Raw genomic sequence first — 18,007 nt, 5'->3', positions numbered from 1 at the left:
AACTAAAAATGATTTTTTTTTCTCCCTAGCCATCTTATAAATAAGATCAGAAAGAGTACTATACATAGTCGTTTCAGAACTTGATGAAATGGTTACGAAAATGAAGATACCGTCAACTAAAATAATAAAAAGATAATAAAGACGTTGAAAAGGCAAAGCCAAAAACACGAGAAAAAACCACACACACTGATTCTATGGGCTTTACTTCATCATTTTCTGCAACAAATTAACAACTCTAACAGTTTCAGAAACCACAAATAAAATTAAGCATCACTACTACACAGATTTATATATCTATATATATGTGCACACATACCTCGTTTGGTTCATCAGTAATTATATATTCATGGTTTCTCTGAAAATCTAAACAGAGAGAGGTAGAGAAATAATGATGATGGGTCAGTGGAATAATCATCATAAAGTTGTGAGTGGTTTGATTATTATTGGTGTGGTTCTGATGATGATGATGATGATGATGTGCATGGAAGTGAAATCACAGTCACCACAGAGGATTCCAGCTTTGTTTGTGTTTGGAGATTCACTGGTGGACGTTGGAAACAATAACTTCTTAAACACTTTAGCCAAGTCCAATTACTATCCTTATGGAATTGATTTGAGAGGTGGTCCTACTGGTAGATTCTCTAATGGCTTCAACATTATTGACTTCATTGGTACGTAGAAATTATTTACTAAACGTTTCGATTGTTATATATATATTTGCATGCATTAATAGTTGTTTTGTTTTATTTTTGGTAACTGAAATTTTTCTTCATAATTTCTAATGCTAGTCCATCTGTTTAATGTTAAGTTTATGTTAAGAAGTCATATAGTACTATGTTTTTTCTTTCTTTCTTGTCTTTTTTGTTTTTTGGTTGGACATGTCTACTTTATTTTCTGAAATGTCTGTTTTTTTTTTTTTTTTAATCGTAAGAGAAGAAGTGAGTTGGCACTGCCATCTTGAGTTATCATAAAGAAGAGAAGTAGAGGTGAATAATTAATGAATGAAAGGAGGCCGGTCTTATATAGGAATGTTGTGATGTAGAAATTATGGCCAAATCAAAATTTGCACTTTTATAAATTATTTATAAAATTGATGTATATTATGTTATATATAAGAGCGCAATTTAAAAAAAGATTAAATAGGTCGAGTATGTAGGCCTATAAGCTAGGCCTTATGAAAATAAGCATATCTTGTTGCCTAAATAGGCCTGAATATGATGCTGAAATAAATAGACTAAGCTAGGCTTTATGTAGATTTAGACTATAAGCGTCCTGATAGGGATCTAGTCTACTCCCGTTCTTACTTTTAACTACTTTTTTTTTTTTATCCGTTTAAATCAGACTTATATTGTGAAGCATAGAAGTACATTATTTCATTAGGCTTCCGTGGCCTTTTGTTTTGTATTTTTTACGCATTTTAATTACTCTTTTCTTTGCATGTAATCCATTTCAACAGAGTTTAAACGTTAAGAAAATAAACACAACATTAAAAAAATATTTTAAATTATTATCCAGTTTTGATTAAAAGTAAAAATTGGGAATATATGTTCGCAGGAACCATGCTAGGGGTTCCTCCAGCACCAGCATATGCAGATCCCACAACAAGAGGAACCAGAATCCTTAATGGAGTCAATTATGCTTCTGCCGCTTGTGGCATCCTTGACGAAACTGGCCGTCACTACGTACATTACCCTCCCTGTACTCATAATATGCTTTCAACTTTCAGTAAATACTTTTTATTTTCATTTTATTATTTAGTGTATACTAAATTAAACAAATTACAACCTCTCCTCAATTTTGAGTTATACACAAATAATCGTCCTAACCTTTAAAACTTAATAATGAATTCACTTAAATTAAATGTTCAACAATGTGAATAAACCCTAATCATCAATTATACATCCCTTTAAGTTACTAAATTCAGACGTATCAACCCAACCCAGCCAATTAATTATAAAGTACTACCTCTAGTATCTAATATAAGAGTTCATTTGATTTTTATTTTGGTCTTAAATATAAGACCCTAATCCATTTTTTCTCATTTTTATCTATTTTTTTAAGATAGTCCTTGTAATAACAGTAGTTCTAATCAATTTCTTTGACTAGTAAGGATATTTTAGGAAAAAAACAATGCCTATTTATTGCAAATGACTAACTTAACTAGTTTTTTTAATCTACTCAAATTAATTAACTAGCTTTTATTTTAAGAACCAGAGGTAGTGCCTTTTTAAAGATCCAAAGAAACCTCATTATTTTATACTTTAAAGGTGAAATTTTGCCCTGATATTAGGTGAACTTAGTATCCCCATCTTTTTAGTGATACAATTTTACCCCTGACCTTCTGTTGTGCAATTTTATCTGTGATCTTTTTATGTTTACGCAATTGGGAAATAAGATCAATGATAGAATTACAACAACAAAAAATATTATGGGTAAAATTGCACCCCAAAAAATTATGAGTAAAATTACACCACTAAAAATACCGGGATCCAGGGTTTACCTGGGAAATAAAATCAGGAATAAAATTGCACATTTATCTTTTTTTTATTTTCCAATGCATTAATTAGTGTATATATTATGTGCAGGGTGAGAGGTTTAGCTTGAACCAGCAAGTGTTGAACTTTGAGAACACATTGAATCAAGTGAGAACAATGATTAATGGAACACAATTGAGCCAATACTTGGCCAAATCAATAGCAATTTTGGCGTTTGGAAGCGACGATTATATCAACAACTATCTATTGCCTACATTATACAATTCCAGTTACCTTTATAATCCCCAACAGTTTGGCAACCTTCTTCTTAATAGCTATGCTCGTCAAATTCTGGTAATATTTTTCTTAATGCCTGTTTTTTAATATATATATTCAAATAACATTTTCCATCTCAATATTAGATGCTTCTTGTGATTATTAATATAAGAACAAGATAACTAACTTGAAAATATTAAGAAAATTAGTTAAATTGACTATTGATAATAAGCATATGTTGGTTTGCCTAAACTATTCTCTTAAATCATATGTATTGGAACTTCCATTTGGTAGAAACCCCTTGATACATACTAACCCTAGTTCTTAATATAAAAACTCATTTAACTTTTATTTTGATTCTAAGTATAAGATTCAAATTCACTTTATCTCTCATATTTATTCATTTTTTTCATAGTTATAAATAATACACTTGTTTAATAAGGATATTTTAGAAAAGGATACACTTATTTATTACAAATAACTAATTTAACTAATTTTTTACTCTACTCAAATTAGTCAACTAACTCTTATATTAAGAACTAGAGGTAGTACAATCACTAGGGATATTTTGAAAAATATATTATAAATTTGGGACATAAAGTGAAGTAAGATCATATGCTTAGAATTATATCCAGATTCTCAACTAACTCTTATATTAAACGTCTAAGGGAGTAATTATTGAATATTGGTTTAAGGTGCAAACTTGCCCTGAAAGTTTTTTTTTTCACTCAAGAGTATTGGACATCTGAAAGTTTTTTCATATACAAATTTTCTCTAAAAGTTTTACCTCTTACCATGTAAAATGTTAATAGTCAATGTCATTATTTTAATGGTCAGTATTAATTTTTTTAATCGTGGGGGCAAAATTATTACAATTTTAAATTTCCAAAACAAATTTGTACCTAAAAAACTTTTTATGTGCCTGGTATTTTTAAATAAAAACTTTCGAGATAAATTTGAATCTTAACTCTTTAATATTTAATACTCCAAAATAATTCAAAGTTTATTAAAGGGTTACGGTGCAAATTTGCCTCAAATTTTATTTAAGAGCACTTGATACCCAAAAAAATTTTTGGTGCAAATTTGTCTTGAAAATTTAAAATCATAGAATATTTGTCCATACCTTTAAACTGTTAAAATTTTAACAGTGAGAGTGAAAATTGCTATAATTTTAAACTTTTAAAATCAATTTGTACCTTAACCTTTCATTAAACCCCGAAATGAAGAATAATTGCACTGTTAGCATGGTTTTATCATGTTTCAGTTGAGGAACTCGATATCAAATACAATTGAAAAAACGCCTAAATTATTGAGCGATCACAACGGAGTTTGGACTTCATCTACCCATTTTTAGAATAAATAAGAAAGATACAGTTAAATTAATAAAATCCATGATCTGGCCTTCCACTCAAAACCAGATCTAAACTCGAGGGATCGCACAGATGCTACGCAGCAATTTATAGACACACACACGGGGTGGAAGCAGGCTAGGCTCCTATCAGGAGCTTACAGTCTAGCCTACTTCAAGCCTAGCCTAGCCTATTTAGTAAATAGGTTAGGCTTAAGCTTATTGCAAGACCTATTTAGATAAACAAGCCAGGCCTATTTTTATAAGGTCTACCCTGCAAGCCTACAGGGTTGGCCTATTTAGCCTTTTTTTTTTTAATTTACACTATTATATAATATAATCTAGATTAATTTTATAAATTATTTATAAAATTACTAACTTAGCCATAATCCTAAGTTTCACATCTCATCATTCACACACAAACGCAACCCTTTCATCAATCAATCTTTCACCTCTACATTTCTTTTCTTTAATCACTCAAGATGACTATGTTAGCTCACTCCCTCTCCCCTGATTTACGTTAACTAAACCATAATAATTGTATTAAATTTGTTTTAGTGATGCCCAAATGAAAGCAAGAGGTAAAATCTAGTTTTAATTACATGCCACTTGTTGGGTTTGGTTAATTTTAGAAAATATATTAGTCAACATATAATTGGTTTTTCTTATCCATATTTGCTAAAACAATTGCTGTCACTAAACATTCTTTTTCCTTACTAGACTCTTATTATCTTATATTATATGTGAGAATAGACCTAAGCTTTTAAGACATAACGTAGGCCTTAAAATAGGTTTGAAAAGTTATACATGAATTTGGAGGCATGTGCTTTTAAACCTATTTAAATATCTAAATTTTAAGTAGGCTTTTAAAAAGGCTTTCAGGCCTTTTGAAGGCTCAGGCTCGAGCTTAAAAAAAAGCCTACATGCAAGCTCAGGTTCAGACCCAAGTTTTAGATCTCTGATGCAGGCCCAAATCTATTTGGCTAAAGCCTAGCTTAGCCTAGCCTATTTCCACCCTACACATACACATACATATCTCAACAATTGATTCTGTGCAGAGACATTTATAGAAATAGAGTAAAATAAGGATTTATGAGGAGCCATATGATTTGAAGTGCTGGGATTTGCAGGCACTATACAGTTTAGGGCTAAGGAAGTTCTTCATAGCAGGGGTAAAGCCGCTGGGATGCATCCCAAACCAGAGAGCAAGGGCCCTACCTGGAAGGTGTGCAGATGAGGTGAACCAGATGCTTGGGACCTTCAATGAAGGCCTCAGAGCCATGGTTGAGCAGTTCAATAAGAACCACCCTGATGCCATGTCTGCTTACGGCAATACTTACGCTGTATTTGGTGATATCCTCAATAACCCTGCTGCCTACTGTAAGCTTTCTAGTCCCAACTTAAACAACTTGTTTCTATATTCATTTAGATCCTCTTACATCTAACATATATGAACTCTCTCTCTCTCTCTTTCTCTCTCTCTCTCTCTCTCACACACACAGAGTTTGGTCAAGGCTCACTGCCTCATAGTGTTTCATTAGGTTTCCTTTCTATTCTTTTTCTCAATCTTGTATATCTATGTGCGTGTGTGCATATAATCCCTTAAACAAACTGTCTGTATTAATCTTGATTTTCTGAAGTATGAAATCTGTGAAGAGCCTATGAAAGAGACACACAGTAAGTGAAATTTAAACCCACTCCTTTTCTTTCTCTGCTGCTCCTTCATTTTAGATGCACACCACATGCTTCATTTTGTATATGTCCTCCACGCTGTGTATATAATCCTTTTTTAAACCATTTGTGTGTTTAGATCTTAAGTGGGAAATCTCTCATGTCTCTAAGAGAGTGATAAAATATGTGGGAATATCCCAGACTCGCTTAATTTTACAAAACCCCCCCCCCCCAAAAAAAAAAAAAAAAAACTCGCTACACCCCGCAAACTCCAAGATTCAGGATCCAGAATTGTATGTGTGCACTTAAATTTTCACCCTCTCTCAGACGAACACCCATACACACTCTTAAGAGACACTGCAAAATTCAAGCTTCAGGATTCAAATTTGTGTGTGCGTGCGTCTCCTCTTCTCACATAAAAGGATGTGATAAACTAACTTGACCGAAATGGTACTATGGCGATGCTGTGCAGCATTCAGTGTGATTGATAGAGGCTGCTGTGGAATTGGAAGGAACCAAGGGCAGATAACATGTCTTCCACTTCAAGTTCCATGCCTGAACAGAGGCCAATATGTGTTTTGGGATGCTTTCCATCCAACACAATCTGCAGCATATGTCTTCTCTTGGAGAGCTGTTAATGGCCCGCCTTCTGATTCTTATCCCATTAATATTCAGCAGATGGCTCTTCTTTAGCTATCTCCTAACTCAGCATAATCTAGCCATAATGTACCGAAACTATCTGTACTAGCCGGCTCTATTTCCCTGGCTGAATAAAGTAGTGATATATAATTTACTTCTCTATCACTCATTTCAGTCTCTCTCCCCCTCTACACACACACACACACACAATCATCTTAATAAGAAAGCTAGTTTTTTGGAATCTGCATGTAATGTGCGCGTTGGACAGAATGCAAGACTCTGCAATCATTTCACAAAATATCAGCAGCATCTTTATTTTCACGGCCACCATATCTAGATAAACTAGTTACGCTCTGATATGTTTCTCAAGAAACGATAAAACTTCAACCCGATAGACTTGTCTGAAAATTAACTAGACTGTTATCCCAGTGCTTTATACAGAATCTGACATAAATCACATTATTCACATTATTCATAGTTAATGAATAATGCGAGTTCCTATGCACTTGATTATGTATATTAATATTCTACATTACCCAAACACATCAGCAAGAATCAAATACAAAAGATGCTGATTTTGGGAGTATTCTTAATTTAAATAAAAATGCAGCAACCGAAAGGATAAATATGGATTTCTTTTTTCAAAGATAAAAATACTAACAGTAGTTAATGTACTAAAACAGAAATAAAGGATGATTTTAGTAATATACCTTCATTAACAAGGAACAGCAATACAATTTCCCTCAATCTGCATGTAAGCAAGGCAGATCAATGGAAAGAATCCAAAAGATATATGACCTGGAAAATCTTACATGCTAGAGTGCTACAACAGAAGCCTGTGGAGGCCCAGTGAAATTTGAAAGTGACAATAAACAAAATGGCTTCCTATTGGTATTATCCCTATGTATATGATCTTCCTATTAATAGACCAGGTCTGCAAACAAAAGAAGAAACAATGGCAATCACAAGCCATTTGAACTTGAATAGCAGAACCAATTGTCTATGATGCATCTTCATGATAAAGGTAAAGCCCTAGCCCAAAGCGTGCGCAAGCTCGACGAAAAGCCATGGCTTCTGCTTTCTGTACAGGATCTCCAAAGTTTGTGTCATCTATTGCAGCAGTGCCAGTTGACTCTCTATAAATCTACAGGAAAAGGTGGCATGACAGATGACAAAACAATATTCTAAAGAAGACTAAATAAGACTAAACTCTGCATACTCTGGCCAAATGTACCAAAACTTGGACTAGCAAACTATATTTCCCTGGCTAAATAAAGCATTGATATATAATGCACTTCTGTGTCACTCATTTCAGTTTCTATAATATGATCACCTTAACAAGTTAGAATTTTAAACTCTCCACTCGTTATGTGCGCATTCGACTGGATAGAAGAGTCTACAGCCATTTCACTGAATAACCACTAGCATCTTTATTTTCACTATCACCAAATCTTGATAAATTAGTTAGAGTCTGACGTGTTTAGTCTTATTTTTACTACTATCTTGCTTTCAATGCTTAATTATGTAGCCTTGTTCCTCTATAAATGGAGCATATTATACCTTCAGTGAGTAAACAAAAAGAGTAAATAAGACCAAAGAATGAGTTTTAAATAAGGATGTTAAAATACATGAAGTTCAAGAGCAAAGATGCAAAAAATAATGCGTACTCAACTCAGGGTTTTGATGTTTACCCATACAAAGTATAAAGACCGAATCATGCTGTCCTTGCTTGACAAACTTGGACTAGCAAACTCTATTTCCCTGCCTAAATAAAGCATTGATATATAATGCACTTCTGTGTCACTCATTTCAGTTTCTATAATATGCACAAAGTATAAAGACCGAATCATGCTGTCCTTGCTTGACATTGGCTAAGTAGGACAACTAAGTCATTATGTTTACAAATACCTAGCTCAGTATATGCATAGTACTCAAGTTTAGCCAACGTTGCAGGCATAGGATCTCATATACTACTTTTTCATAAAGTTCTCAGTGTAGAAAGTTATTATTATGCACGCATTAATGGAACATTTAATAAATGTAAAAATTATTCGATAGGCTGAACTAGCTTATCAGGGAATTAGATCCGGCTCATTTTAGCTCAAAATACAAGAATATTGAGTACTTCATGTCCAGGTTCAGTAAACTTCCATCAATTAATATGCTAAATATATCAGAGAATAGATGTAACTATTTCCCCGTTCCACTAGTCTTAGTGTGGTGATTTATTCCTTTAAAACCTAAAATTTCATGGCCACCTACGTTCTTGCCATCATGAAAAGTTCTTTCTAATCTTCCTCAAGCATTAAAAACAAAACAGGATATCTCGTTGCGTAATTTCATGAGAAAAAAAAAAAAAATTGATACCTCGGCATCAGTCCCATAGAGAGTCACGCGATAAACAACAGAGACAGTCTTGCCATCAGCACTATAGCTGATGTTTCGAACCTCACCAGACCACTCTATCAGCAATCACAATATTGAAACAGGCATCACGTTGATAGACATTTTAACAAATCAGCTATCCAAAAGAATATCATCATTAAAAGTACAATAAGACTAACTGCTTACCAGTAGCATGTAAGTTCATAACACGGTTCACCACATGCCTGAACAAGAAATTTACAGCAATAGGAAAATAAGTTATTATCAGCATTGAAAACAAACGACGGCGGGGTTTGATTTACTAAAGAAAAACTCAACAGGCCAACATCTGAACACCATTAATAGAGCTGAAAACAAAAGGTCATGAACAACGATACCCCCATACCAAGGCACAGAATACTAAAATTTAAATCAATATATTTTTCTATTAGTTTCTCGGGAACCAAACAAGGACAGTAAGTAGAGTCGAAAAACAAAGGGAATACCAGGGAATGTATTTAACAGGGAACCCATCTTTCTCAACGCGAGTTTTGATTAATGAATCAGGGACTTTCTTGTTTAGCTCCTTAAGTATTTCAGAGAGGGGCCTACTGATTCCAGAACTAGGAACGACGTCGGCGACGTCGTCGCCACTATTTGCTGCAGCAGCAGAAGTAAAAGAAGATTTGGCATAGGATCGCCAATAGTCTTGCGGAAGGACCGATTTCGACTTGGAAAACGAAGCAGAAGAAGCAGAGGTTGATGATGAGACCGCCCGAGCAAGAGATTTCAGTTTCAGAGAAGAAAACGCCATTTTCGGGTTCACAGTGAAAATTGGTCAAGACCCACATTCCTAGGGGTTTGGTCTTACTCTTGGGGAATTTTAAATTCCACTTCAGTCCTTTTGCCCTCCCGCCATTTTCTTCATGAATGATTGAATGGAGTTAAAACTTTGGAAGAACTACAGTAAACCCTGCTAGACAATTAATATCAACTAACTCACAGAACATTCATGAAATTTCACTTCATCTAAGGACCAAAGTTTATGGGTGAAATGACAAAAATATCCTTATTATATTTTGAGGTTGTAAATTTTATTATATTTCTTGCAAATCATTAAATTTGGGTTATAAATTATCGAATTTCAGTTGTGAATCGTTGAATTTGAGCTGTTTATTCACAACAAAACAATTGCATTTGAGAGTTGTGAATTTTCTTATATTTCCTGTAAATTGTTAAATCTGATTGCAAATTGAGAAATTGTGATTATGAAATGTTGAATTTAAGGTTGTTCGTTCCTGCCAAATCAATTTCATTTGGGAGGCTATAAATTCTCTTATATTTCTTGTAAATCACTAAATTTAGGCTGTGAATTTTCAATTTTGGGTCGTTAATTATTGGATTTGAAATTTTCATTTATCCATAAAATTTACAAGGGCTGACAACTTGATATTAGGTTTGGTATCGATCAACTAGAAACAAGAAGAGAGCCAAACAGATAATTGACGCAGGACATTAAGAGAAGTTGTCTTTTACAACCCTAACCATAAAGATACAAGGTTAATCAATCTCTTAATACTGTTGAGCATTCTCATAAGAATATAAGAATACAAGAAAGGCTCATACAAAAGAAATAAAAACAATTCTTATTTATCCAAGTCTAAAATTCAAGTATAAAAAAATGTAGCGTATACATAGGCAATCATAAGACACGCTAGAATCAGAATTCTAAGATATAAATGCTAGAGATAGTGTCTATTAATGATTATTTGACTATACAAGACACTATTTATTACATAAAGTAAAAAAGCAAATAACTTTAATTTTATGAACAAGTATGATACCCAAAATAGGAAACTATATTAGAACATTATCTTCTAGAACGATGCTTGAGCAAAAAGCCTTATTCAAAGCAAATGAAAAGGAAAACTTTCTAAAAGCAAAATTAAATCATAATCAATGCGCAAGGAACCATTCTTGATGCTTTTAGAAGATTCTTGGACATCAATGTGATCCTCCTCCTATACACATGCTTGTCACATGATATTTTAAGTAAATTCTTTAATATGGATTCCATATGATCCTTGTATATCATCTTGTTAGGCTTTTAGTAATGTGATCACCATTCTTGCACTCTTGTTGGGCTCAGTAAAATATGCTTCCTCCAAATAAATGGGGTTCAACTTTTTAAACTCTCATATTAAACAATTTAGGGCCTCTTTCATAGCTTTGGTCTTTATTATTGTCATTGGGCCTCCAATGCCTTATAATGAGTTTTTTGGAATGTTGGACTTCTATCTTCTCTGCTTGGACTCCTTGCTATTCCTTTGAAGCTTGATCTTAATCACACCATGCTCCTCCATTATTTCCTCCCTGCTTGAAAGGATTCATCCTCAAATTTGCAGCATCAAGGAGAGATAAATCAGCTGCATTAAAAGCAACACTAACATTAACATAGAAAATAGGCATATCTATTTTATAAGCATTATCATTGATCCACTCTAAGACTTGAAAAAGGTCATCTCCTCTTGGCTGCAACTTAGATTTTTGAGGTTTTGGAAATCTCACTTTTTGCAAGTCTACCCAAACCCAATCTCCTAGCTCAAAGACAATTGTCTTATGATCTTTATTAGGTTGCCTCGCATATAGTTTATTCTTTCTCTGAATGTTGGCCCTTAATTTAGCACGTAATCCGTGCACAAACTCGGCATTTTTCTTACCATCAAGGTTAGCTTGTTCACTAGAAGACAGTGGTAAGATATCCAAGGAAGACAAAGGATTAAAGCCATAAACAATCTCAAATGGAGAGAAGGAAGTAGAAGAATAGACAACTCTATTATATGCAAACTTAAATTCGGCAATTAACAACTCAAATTCAGCAATTCATAAGGATTTTTTGAAAAATAAAATAAGGTTATTTGTCTTTTCACCCATGAAATTTTGGTCTTTCAGGGTGCAGTGAAATATTAGAGTTTTTTGGGAGGTTGACTAATATTAATGAGTAATATTAATTGTCTAAAGTGGGGGTTGAATGAAAACTTCCCTATATGTTTCATGCATTTTTAGTATTTTAAAGTATTTTGTGGTATAAATTTGCTCTTAAATATTTTTTTCAAAAATAATTTTAACCTCGTTGCTAACTCCAAAAAAAAAAATTTTAAGTAAAAATGCATCCAACAATCTAAAGTATTTTTTAATAACACTCAATACTAAATAGTTTTTTCGGTGCAATTTTACTATTAAAATATATTTTGAGTTAGTTTTATTATCTTTTTTTCATATTTTCAGTGCTCATCTTTTGTATTTTCCGTACGCATCTTTAACATTTTCAAAAATTAGTTTTTTAACTTTTAGTTGTCTTAAATATTTTTTTAATTTATCTTCTATGTGCTCAACCCTAATCTTTAATCATTTTCAATATTGAAAACATGGAATATGAGTACTAAAAATATGTAGATAAGCTCAACTTTCATTTAATGGGTTTTTTGGGAAGTTAATAATTAGCTTAGAATTGTTAGAATCAATCTCACCCAATAGGGGGTGAATTGGGTGAGTTACAAAAGTATTACTAAATTAAAACGAGACAGTATTGGAAAAACAGAGTCAGAGTCAGAAGAGATTTCACCGCAGAGGGAAGACACAAGATTTATACTGGTTCGGTCTTAACCACTTGACCTACGTCCAGTCCTCAGAACACCTCTGAGTATTTCACTATCTTCCAAGATCGACAGGGCTCTTGGTGCCTCGGTACAGTAATTGAATCTCTCAATCACTCCCCCTTACTCTCGTAAGGATACAAGCCCTCTCAAGAGTCCACACTCTTGAGTATCACTCAATAGTAATTAATGAAGAGTAGTTATCGACTCTCTTACAGAGTGAAGTTAATGATGAACACTGACGCTCAGTAATATATATGAAAACAGAGTATTGAATGCTAGACTTAATAATCACAAATGGTAGTTCCGGTATTCAATCCTCCTCATTAATGCTTCTTCACGCCTTTTATAGTTGAGATCGTTAAGTAGCCATTAGACGGAAGAGCTTCTAGCCGTTGTGACTCCGTTTGCGTGTTTCGCCAGTTTCAACGGTTCCGCCATTAATGCGTCTGAGCTTCTGACACTGTAGGTTGTAGTCTACGTAATTCCGTTGAAGAGCCGTTGTATTCTTTCTTGGTAATCTGCATATTTTAAACTTTAAACAAGTAAGAGTCTTGCGGTGTAGACTTTAATTATGAACAAGAAGAAAAACAAATTTATCATTCAACGATTCTAGACGAAATGATTTCTCTGTAAAAGAGCATAAAGATATCCTGGTCATGCTTGATCGAAGTGGTGATCGATTGCTTGTTGATCGATCAGGTTATCGATAAATAGAGTGAAAGCTTTTTGAATCAGTTTAACAATATTATCGATCAAGTGTTGGATCATTGAATTTAAGAATCATCATAGTTGACGGAAAACGTTCCATGGTCGAACAAGTGATTGAACACTTGTTGATCGAACAGATTATCGATAATTCAAATGTTATTTGAAGTGAAACTTCAATCATAGATGATCGAACAAATTATCGATAAATAGATGAAGGATAATGTTATCGATAAACAATGAGTAAGAATATGTTTAGCGAAAAACACAGACTATCTGGAATGATCGAACAGGTAATTGATCAATGAATATTCGATCAAGTGATCGATAAAGTGAAAAAGAAAATTTAATCCTGTAAGGTGAAGAAACTGATTATCGATCACGTTTTGTGAAAACATGAGTTTCAGGAAATTGGATGATCGATCATATTATCGATAAGTCAATGATCTAGATGATCGAAAAAAAATGGTTTAACATAAGTTAATGCAAAGATAGCAATCCTGAGACTTTTTATCGATCATGTTATGTGAAAAGATATTATGCAGACAAGTTAAATTATCGATAATATGATCGATAATTAGGTTGCAGAAAAACTAGATATGAGCAGATAAAACATTGATTATCGATCATGTGATCGATAACGTTCTGATCGATAAGGTTATCGATTCAGCAGTTATGATGACTACCTGCATTAAGAGGGTTAGAGCATAATGTTCGATCATGTGATCGATAAACAAATGATCGAAAATATGATGGATAAATGATAACAGAATTAATGTGTAAAACGAGTAGAGTGTGTTACCTCTTATCGAAGTCGTTATTGATAACTGATTTATCGATCATATGATCGATAAATGCACTTCAGATTTGGTTCTCTTTATCTGTTACTTGTTTGATTATCTGATGTTATCGATCAAGTGATCGATAATTAGCTGTAACCTTATGTGATTTCCATGCTAGCAATAATCGATCATTTTATCGATCAACAACTTATCAGATAGCTCTTCGATCAAAATATCTACTATAAAACTGATTTATACCTAAACAGTTATTTGAAAACTTAGCGATAAATGTTTGATCGATCAGATGATCGATCAACATACTTAACCTAATTAATCTAACTTTGTTATCATCAAAACTATAATCCTAACATTCTCCCCCTTTTTGATGATGACAAAACATAAGACATAAATCAACTCAAACAGATTCACAGCCATATAATAAGTGAGAATGCAAATAAATATCAGGAAAAAATATTATCGATAAAGCCATTATCCAGGTACACAGAAGTGATAGAAAAAGAGACAACTAATATCATAAAGTCATAAGAAATATCATAAGACCATAAAGTAGCTACGAAACATCATCAGTTTTCTTCTCCCCCTTTTTGTCAGCATCAGATGAAGGGGAAGAGGTATGAACCGAAGGAATGGTCAGGGGAATAGGAAGAGGAGGAAGGTGAGAAAGTGGAGAAAAGGATGGAAAATGAAAGGAAGGAACAGGTTGAGGTACTGTGATAAGAGCAAGAGTGGTAGGAACTGGGACAGAGGTAGATGGGACAGAAGGAGAAGTGGAAATAGGAGAAGTGGGTAAGGGAGAGGAAGGAGGTGCAGGCTGAGGGTGAGGAGGAGAGGGTGGATGAAAGAGGAGATCCTCATAGCTGAAGCTTGTGCTAGGGGCAGTGAAATGGTGGCAGAGAGAAGTAACCAACCCTTTAAGCTCTTGAAGTTCCTTGTCCACTGAATCAAATCTCTCTGTAACTTCTTTTTCCAAAATCATCATAGCTTGTTGGTGGAGATCCAGAATTTTGGAAATGCCATCAAACTTTCGATCAGAAATTTCCCCATAGTCTCTGGCAGTGGTGTATACTGTGGTCTCAAACGTGTGAAGCTCAGCCTGAAACATTTCCCTGAGGGACCTCTCCATAAAAGATGGACCAGGGGCATGAGATGGGGCGGCAGTGGATTCAGCCTCATCCTGGGTCTGAGATGTGCTAGCTGCAGGTTGCTTTCCCTTGTCCTTTTGAGATACCTTTTGTGATGGTGTAAAGGGAACAAAGATCCTCATCTTGTGGAGCTGAGTAAGAGCAAAAGCAGTAACCTTGGTCTTGAGTTCCCCAGGCTCAAATGGGGCAATATTATGTGCCTGAAGAAGGTAGGTGGCCAGCTGAGGATAGGGAATTGGGGTTGATTTGGACTTGTTGAGGACAAGGTCCTTCATCTCAGAATAGATAAGATCCCCAATATTGATCTTTTCCCCACTAATAATCCAGGCTAGAAGAAGGTAGTCATCCTGAGTGAGATGTGAGAAACTGCCGGATTTGTTTACCATGCTCCTAGAGTAGATGTAATGGATGATCCTATAGAAATCACACATCTGCTTAGGAGGGAAATTCAGCTCACCAGGGTAATCACTACTCTGCATTAAAATTCTGTAGGCTTTTACTTCATTCATGTCGCCACCTCTCACAAAGTCTTGAGTCCCTAGTAGCTCAATTAACTTAGCACTTGTGAGTTTGAAGGATCTGCCTCTCAGTGTTACCTTTAAACAGTTCTCTATTAGATTGTCTTCATCATCATACTCTTCTACTGATTCCATGTTACAGTAGAATCTTTTAACTACCTCAGGACAGTATTCACCTCCAATAGCTAACTAGTTTGAATAATGTTGTAAGGGGTCACTTAGATCAAGATTAATGTGTGTATTTTTCTTCAGACCCTCTATGTCCATAGATACCACAGGGCAAAATTTTCTATTGCCAAAATCAGCTTTAAACTTGGTTATATTAACATCACTGTCCAGATTACCAGTCAGCAGCTCTGAGAATTCAGTAGAAATACCTTCAGGAGGAATTTGCCGTGCAATTCCTTCACTGGCCCTTTGCTTTTTCTTCCTCGGTTGCTTGGGAATGGAAATGTTCAGTGCAGTCTCCACAGCTTTCTGAACTGATACTTCATCATCCGACTCAGTTTCATTTTCTTCACTAACAATCGGTAATTTCGATTTGGACTGAGGGGATTTTCTCGGAGGGACCGCTTGCTCTTCGGCCCGCCTCTCACGGATTTTCAGAACCCCCTTCTTTTTTGATGTTTCTTCCCGTGCCTTCGGTCGATATCTTTTCCGAGTGCCCGAAGGGGTGGTGTCGCTTGATTGAGTTTGTTTCTCCGGCCCTTCTTCCCTTTCCACACCGGGCTGTTTTACTCGAGCCATTTCGGAAGTACTGAGCAATTACTGAGTGATTGATCGGCGGAAAAGGTGATTTTGAGCTTGGTGAAGGTTGGAAATGTAACAGAGATAGATTCGAGTGGAAGAGAGGTTGAAAAATTTTAATGGAATAGTGATTCCTGACCGTTGCGTGAAACCGGGGACCGGTATTTTTCGAGTTAGGGTTCGATAACTGACAAGGGGATTTTAAAACAGTACTGCTATAGTCTTCAAAATTATCGATCAAGTTATCGATCAACTCTTGATTGATCACTTGTTCGATAAATATGAAGAACACACATGAATATAGAACAGAATTATCGATCACGTTATCGATCATGCATTTATCGAACATATTATCAATAAAGTTAGTAAAAGAGATGCATACCTGGTGTAGTTTTATCGATCATTTGTTTGATAATTTACTTATCGGTCAGCTTATCGATTAATGCTTACCAATTCTGAAGGAGGAGTCTCGAAATCTTGAGGCTCCTGATCGATGTTCTGATTGATAAAGCATTTATCGATCACATTATCGATAATTGTTGTGTTGGAGCGGTTTCTTTTCTTTACAAAGTGGATTTATTGATCAGGTGATCGATAAATTACTTCCTTCTACCCTTTAGGATTATCGATCATTTGATCGATAATCTTATACTCTGTTTACCTCTGTTTTTCTACATCAAAATAGAGCTTCCTGCAAAACAAATTTCTACATACTCCGATGCTTAAGTTAGTTATTTTATCATCAAAATAACAAATTTAAACAATTAATCTTGAGAGATAACGTGAGATTTCTTACAGTTCATTGGGATTTACCATTCCCAATTCTCTTCTGAAGAAGTTAAACTTCTATTGATCTAGAGGTTTCGTGAAGATGTCGGCTATTTGATATTCAGTGGGGATGAACTCAACTTTTACATCTTTCTTTTGACCATGGTCCTGAATGAAGTGATGTCTGACATCGATGTGTTTCGTCCGGACATGATGAACTGGATTCTTGGACAGACTTATCGTGCTCGTATTATCACTTAAGATTGGAATCTCACGTAAGTTGATTCCTAAATCCTGTATTTGTTGCTTTAACCATAAGATCTGAGCACAACAGCAGGCAGTGGCTACATATTTTGATTCCATTGAGGAGATTGCCACAGTGTTCTGCTTTTTACTTGACCATGAGACAAGACATCCTTCGAAGAATTGACATTGTCCACTGGTGCTTTTTCTGTCCGTTTTATATCCACCATGATCTGCGTCTGAGTATCCCATTAGATATTCAGTTCCTCTTTTTGGATACCAGATTCCTAAACTTTGAGTTCCTACAAGATATCTGAGTATCCTCTTCACGGCTTCTTCATGTGACTCTTTTGGAGCTGACTGATATCTTGCGCACATTCCCACACTGAATTGAATATCTGGTCTACTAGCAGTGAGGTATAGTAAAGAGCCGATCATCCCTCTATATCTTGTTAGATTTACATTTTTGCCGTCTTCGTCCACATCAAGTGAACCGGTTGAGCTCATAGGAGTCTTTACACTTTTGGCGTTCTCCATCCCAAATCTCTTCAGTAACTCCTTCACATATTTCGTCTGGGATATAAATATGCCGTTTTTCTTTTGTTTGATTTGTAATCCCAGAAAGAAATTTAGTTCTCCCATCATGGACA

At 34.7% G+C, this 18,007-nt stretch overlaps 2 protein-coding genes across 2 annotated transcripts; one reads left to right on the top strand and one right to left on the bottom strand.

Annotated features, from left to right (window-relative positions):
• The first annotated feature begins 394 nt into the window (after window positions 1-394).
• Window positions 395-6,462, top strand: LOC114755710 (GDSL esterase/lipase At1g71250-like). The gene is made up of 5 exons (XM_028944577.1): window positions 395-671; window positions 1,555-1,682; window positions 2,586-2,828; window positions 5,229-5,478; window positions 6,242-6,462. The coding sequence occupies exons 1-5, from the start codon at window positions 395-397 to the stop codon at window positions 6,460-6,462; spliced, it is 1,119 nt and encodes a 372-aa protein (XP_028800410.1).
• Window positions 6,463-7,230: 768 nt separating this feature from the next.
• LOC114755701 (DNA repair RAD52-like protein 1, mitochondrial) lies at window positions 7,231-9,600 on the bottom strand. Its single transcript, XM_028944572.1, has 4 exons — window positions 9,279-9,600; window positions 8,980-9,017; window positions 8,776-8,870; window positions 7,231-7,552 (listed from the first exon to the last, which is right to left on the bottom strand). Exons 1-4 carry the CDS (start codon window positions 9,584-9,586, stop codon window positions 7,409-7,411), a joined length of 585 nt encoding a protein of 194 aa, XP_028800405.1. The 5' UTR covers window positions 9,587-9,600; the 3' UTR covers window positions 7,231-7,408.
• Between the last annotated feature and the right edge of the window lie 8,407 nt (window positions 9,601-18,007).

This window comes from Neltuma alba, unplaced genomic scaffold, assembly GCF_004799145.2.
Source record: "Neltuma alba isolate B1F8T4 unplaced genomic scaffold, ASM479914v2 tig00010324_pilon, whole genome shotgun sequence".
Lineage (NCBI taxonomy): Eukaryota > Viridiplantae > Streptophyta > Magnoliopsida > Fabales > Fabaceae > Neltuma > Neltuma alba.
The sequence above is the reverse complement of the archived record's forward strand: the minus strand, read 5'-3'. Positions and strand labels throughout refer to the sequence as shown.

Excerpts from the sequence above, each read along its gene's own strand:
- LOC114755710 (XM_028944577.1), top strand. The coding sequence starts at position 395 with ATGGGTCAGTGGAATAATCATCATAAAGTTGTGAGTGGTTTGATTATT. Across the intron at positions 1,683-2,585 it reads ACGAAACTGGCCGTCACTAC|GGTGAGAGGTTTAGCTTGAA; the intron begins GTACATTACCCT and ends TATTATGTGCAG. Across the intron at positions 5,479-6,241 it reads CAATAACCCTGCTGCCTACT|CATTCAGTGTGATTGATAGA; the intron begins GTAAGCTTTCTA and ends GATGCTGTGCAG.
- LOC114755701 (XM_028944572.1), bottom strand. The coding sequence starts at position 9,586 with ATGGCGTTTTCTTCTCTGAAACTGAAATCTCTTGCTCGGGCGGTCTCA. Across the intron at positions 9,018-9,278 it reads CCTGTTAAATACATTCCCTG|GCATGTGGTGAACCGTGTTA; the intron begins GTATTCCCTTTG and ends TTTCTTGTTCAG. Across the intron at positions 8,871-8,979 it reads TATGAACTTACATGCTACTG|AGTGGTCTGGTGAGGTTCGA; the intron begins GTAAGCAGTTAG and ends GATTGCTGATAG.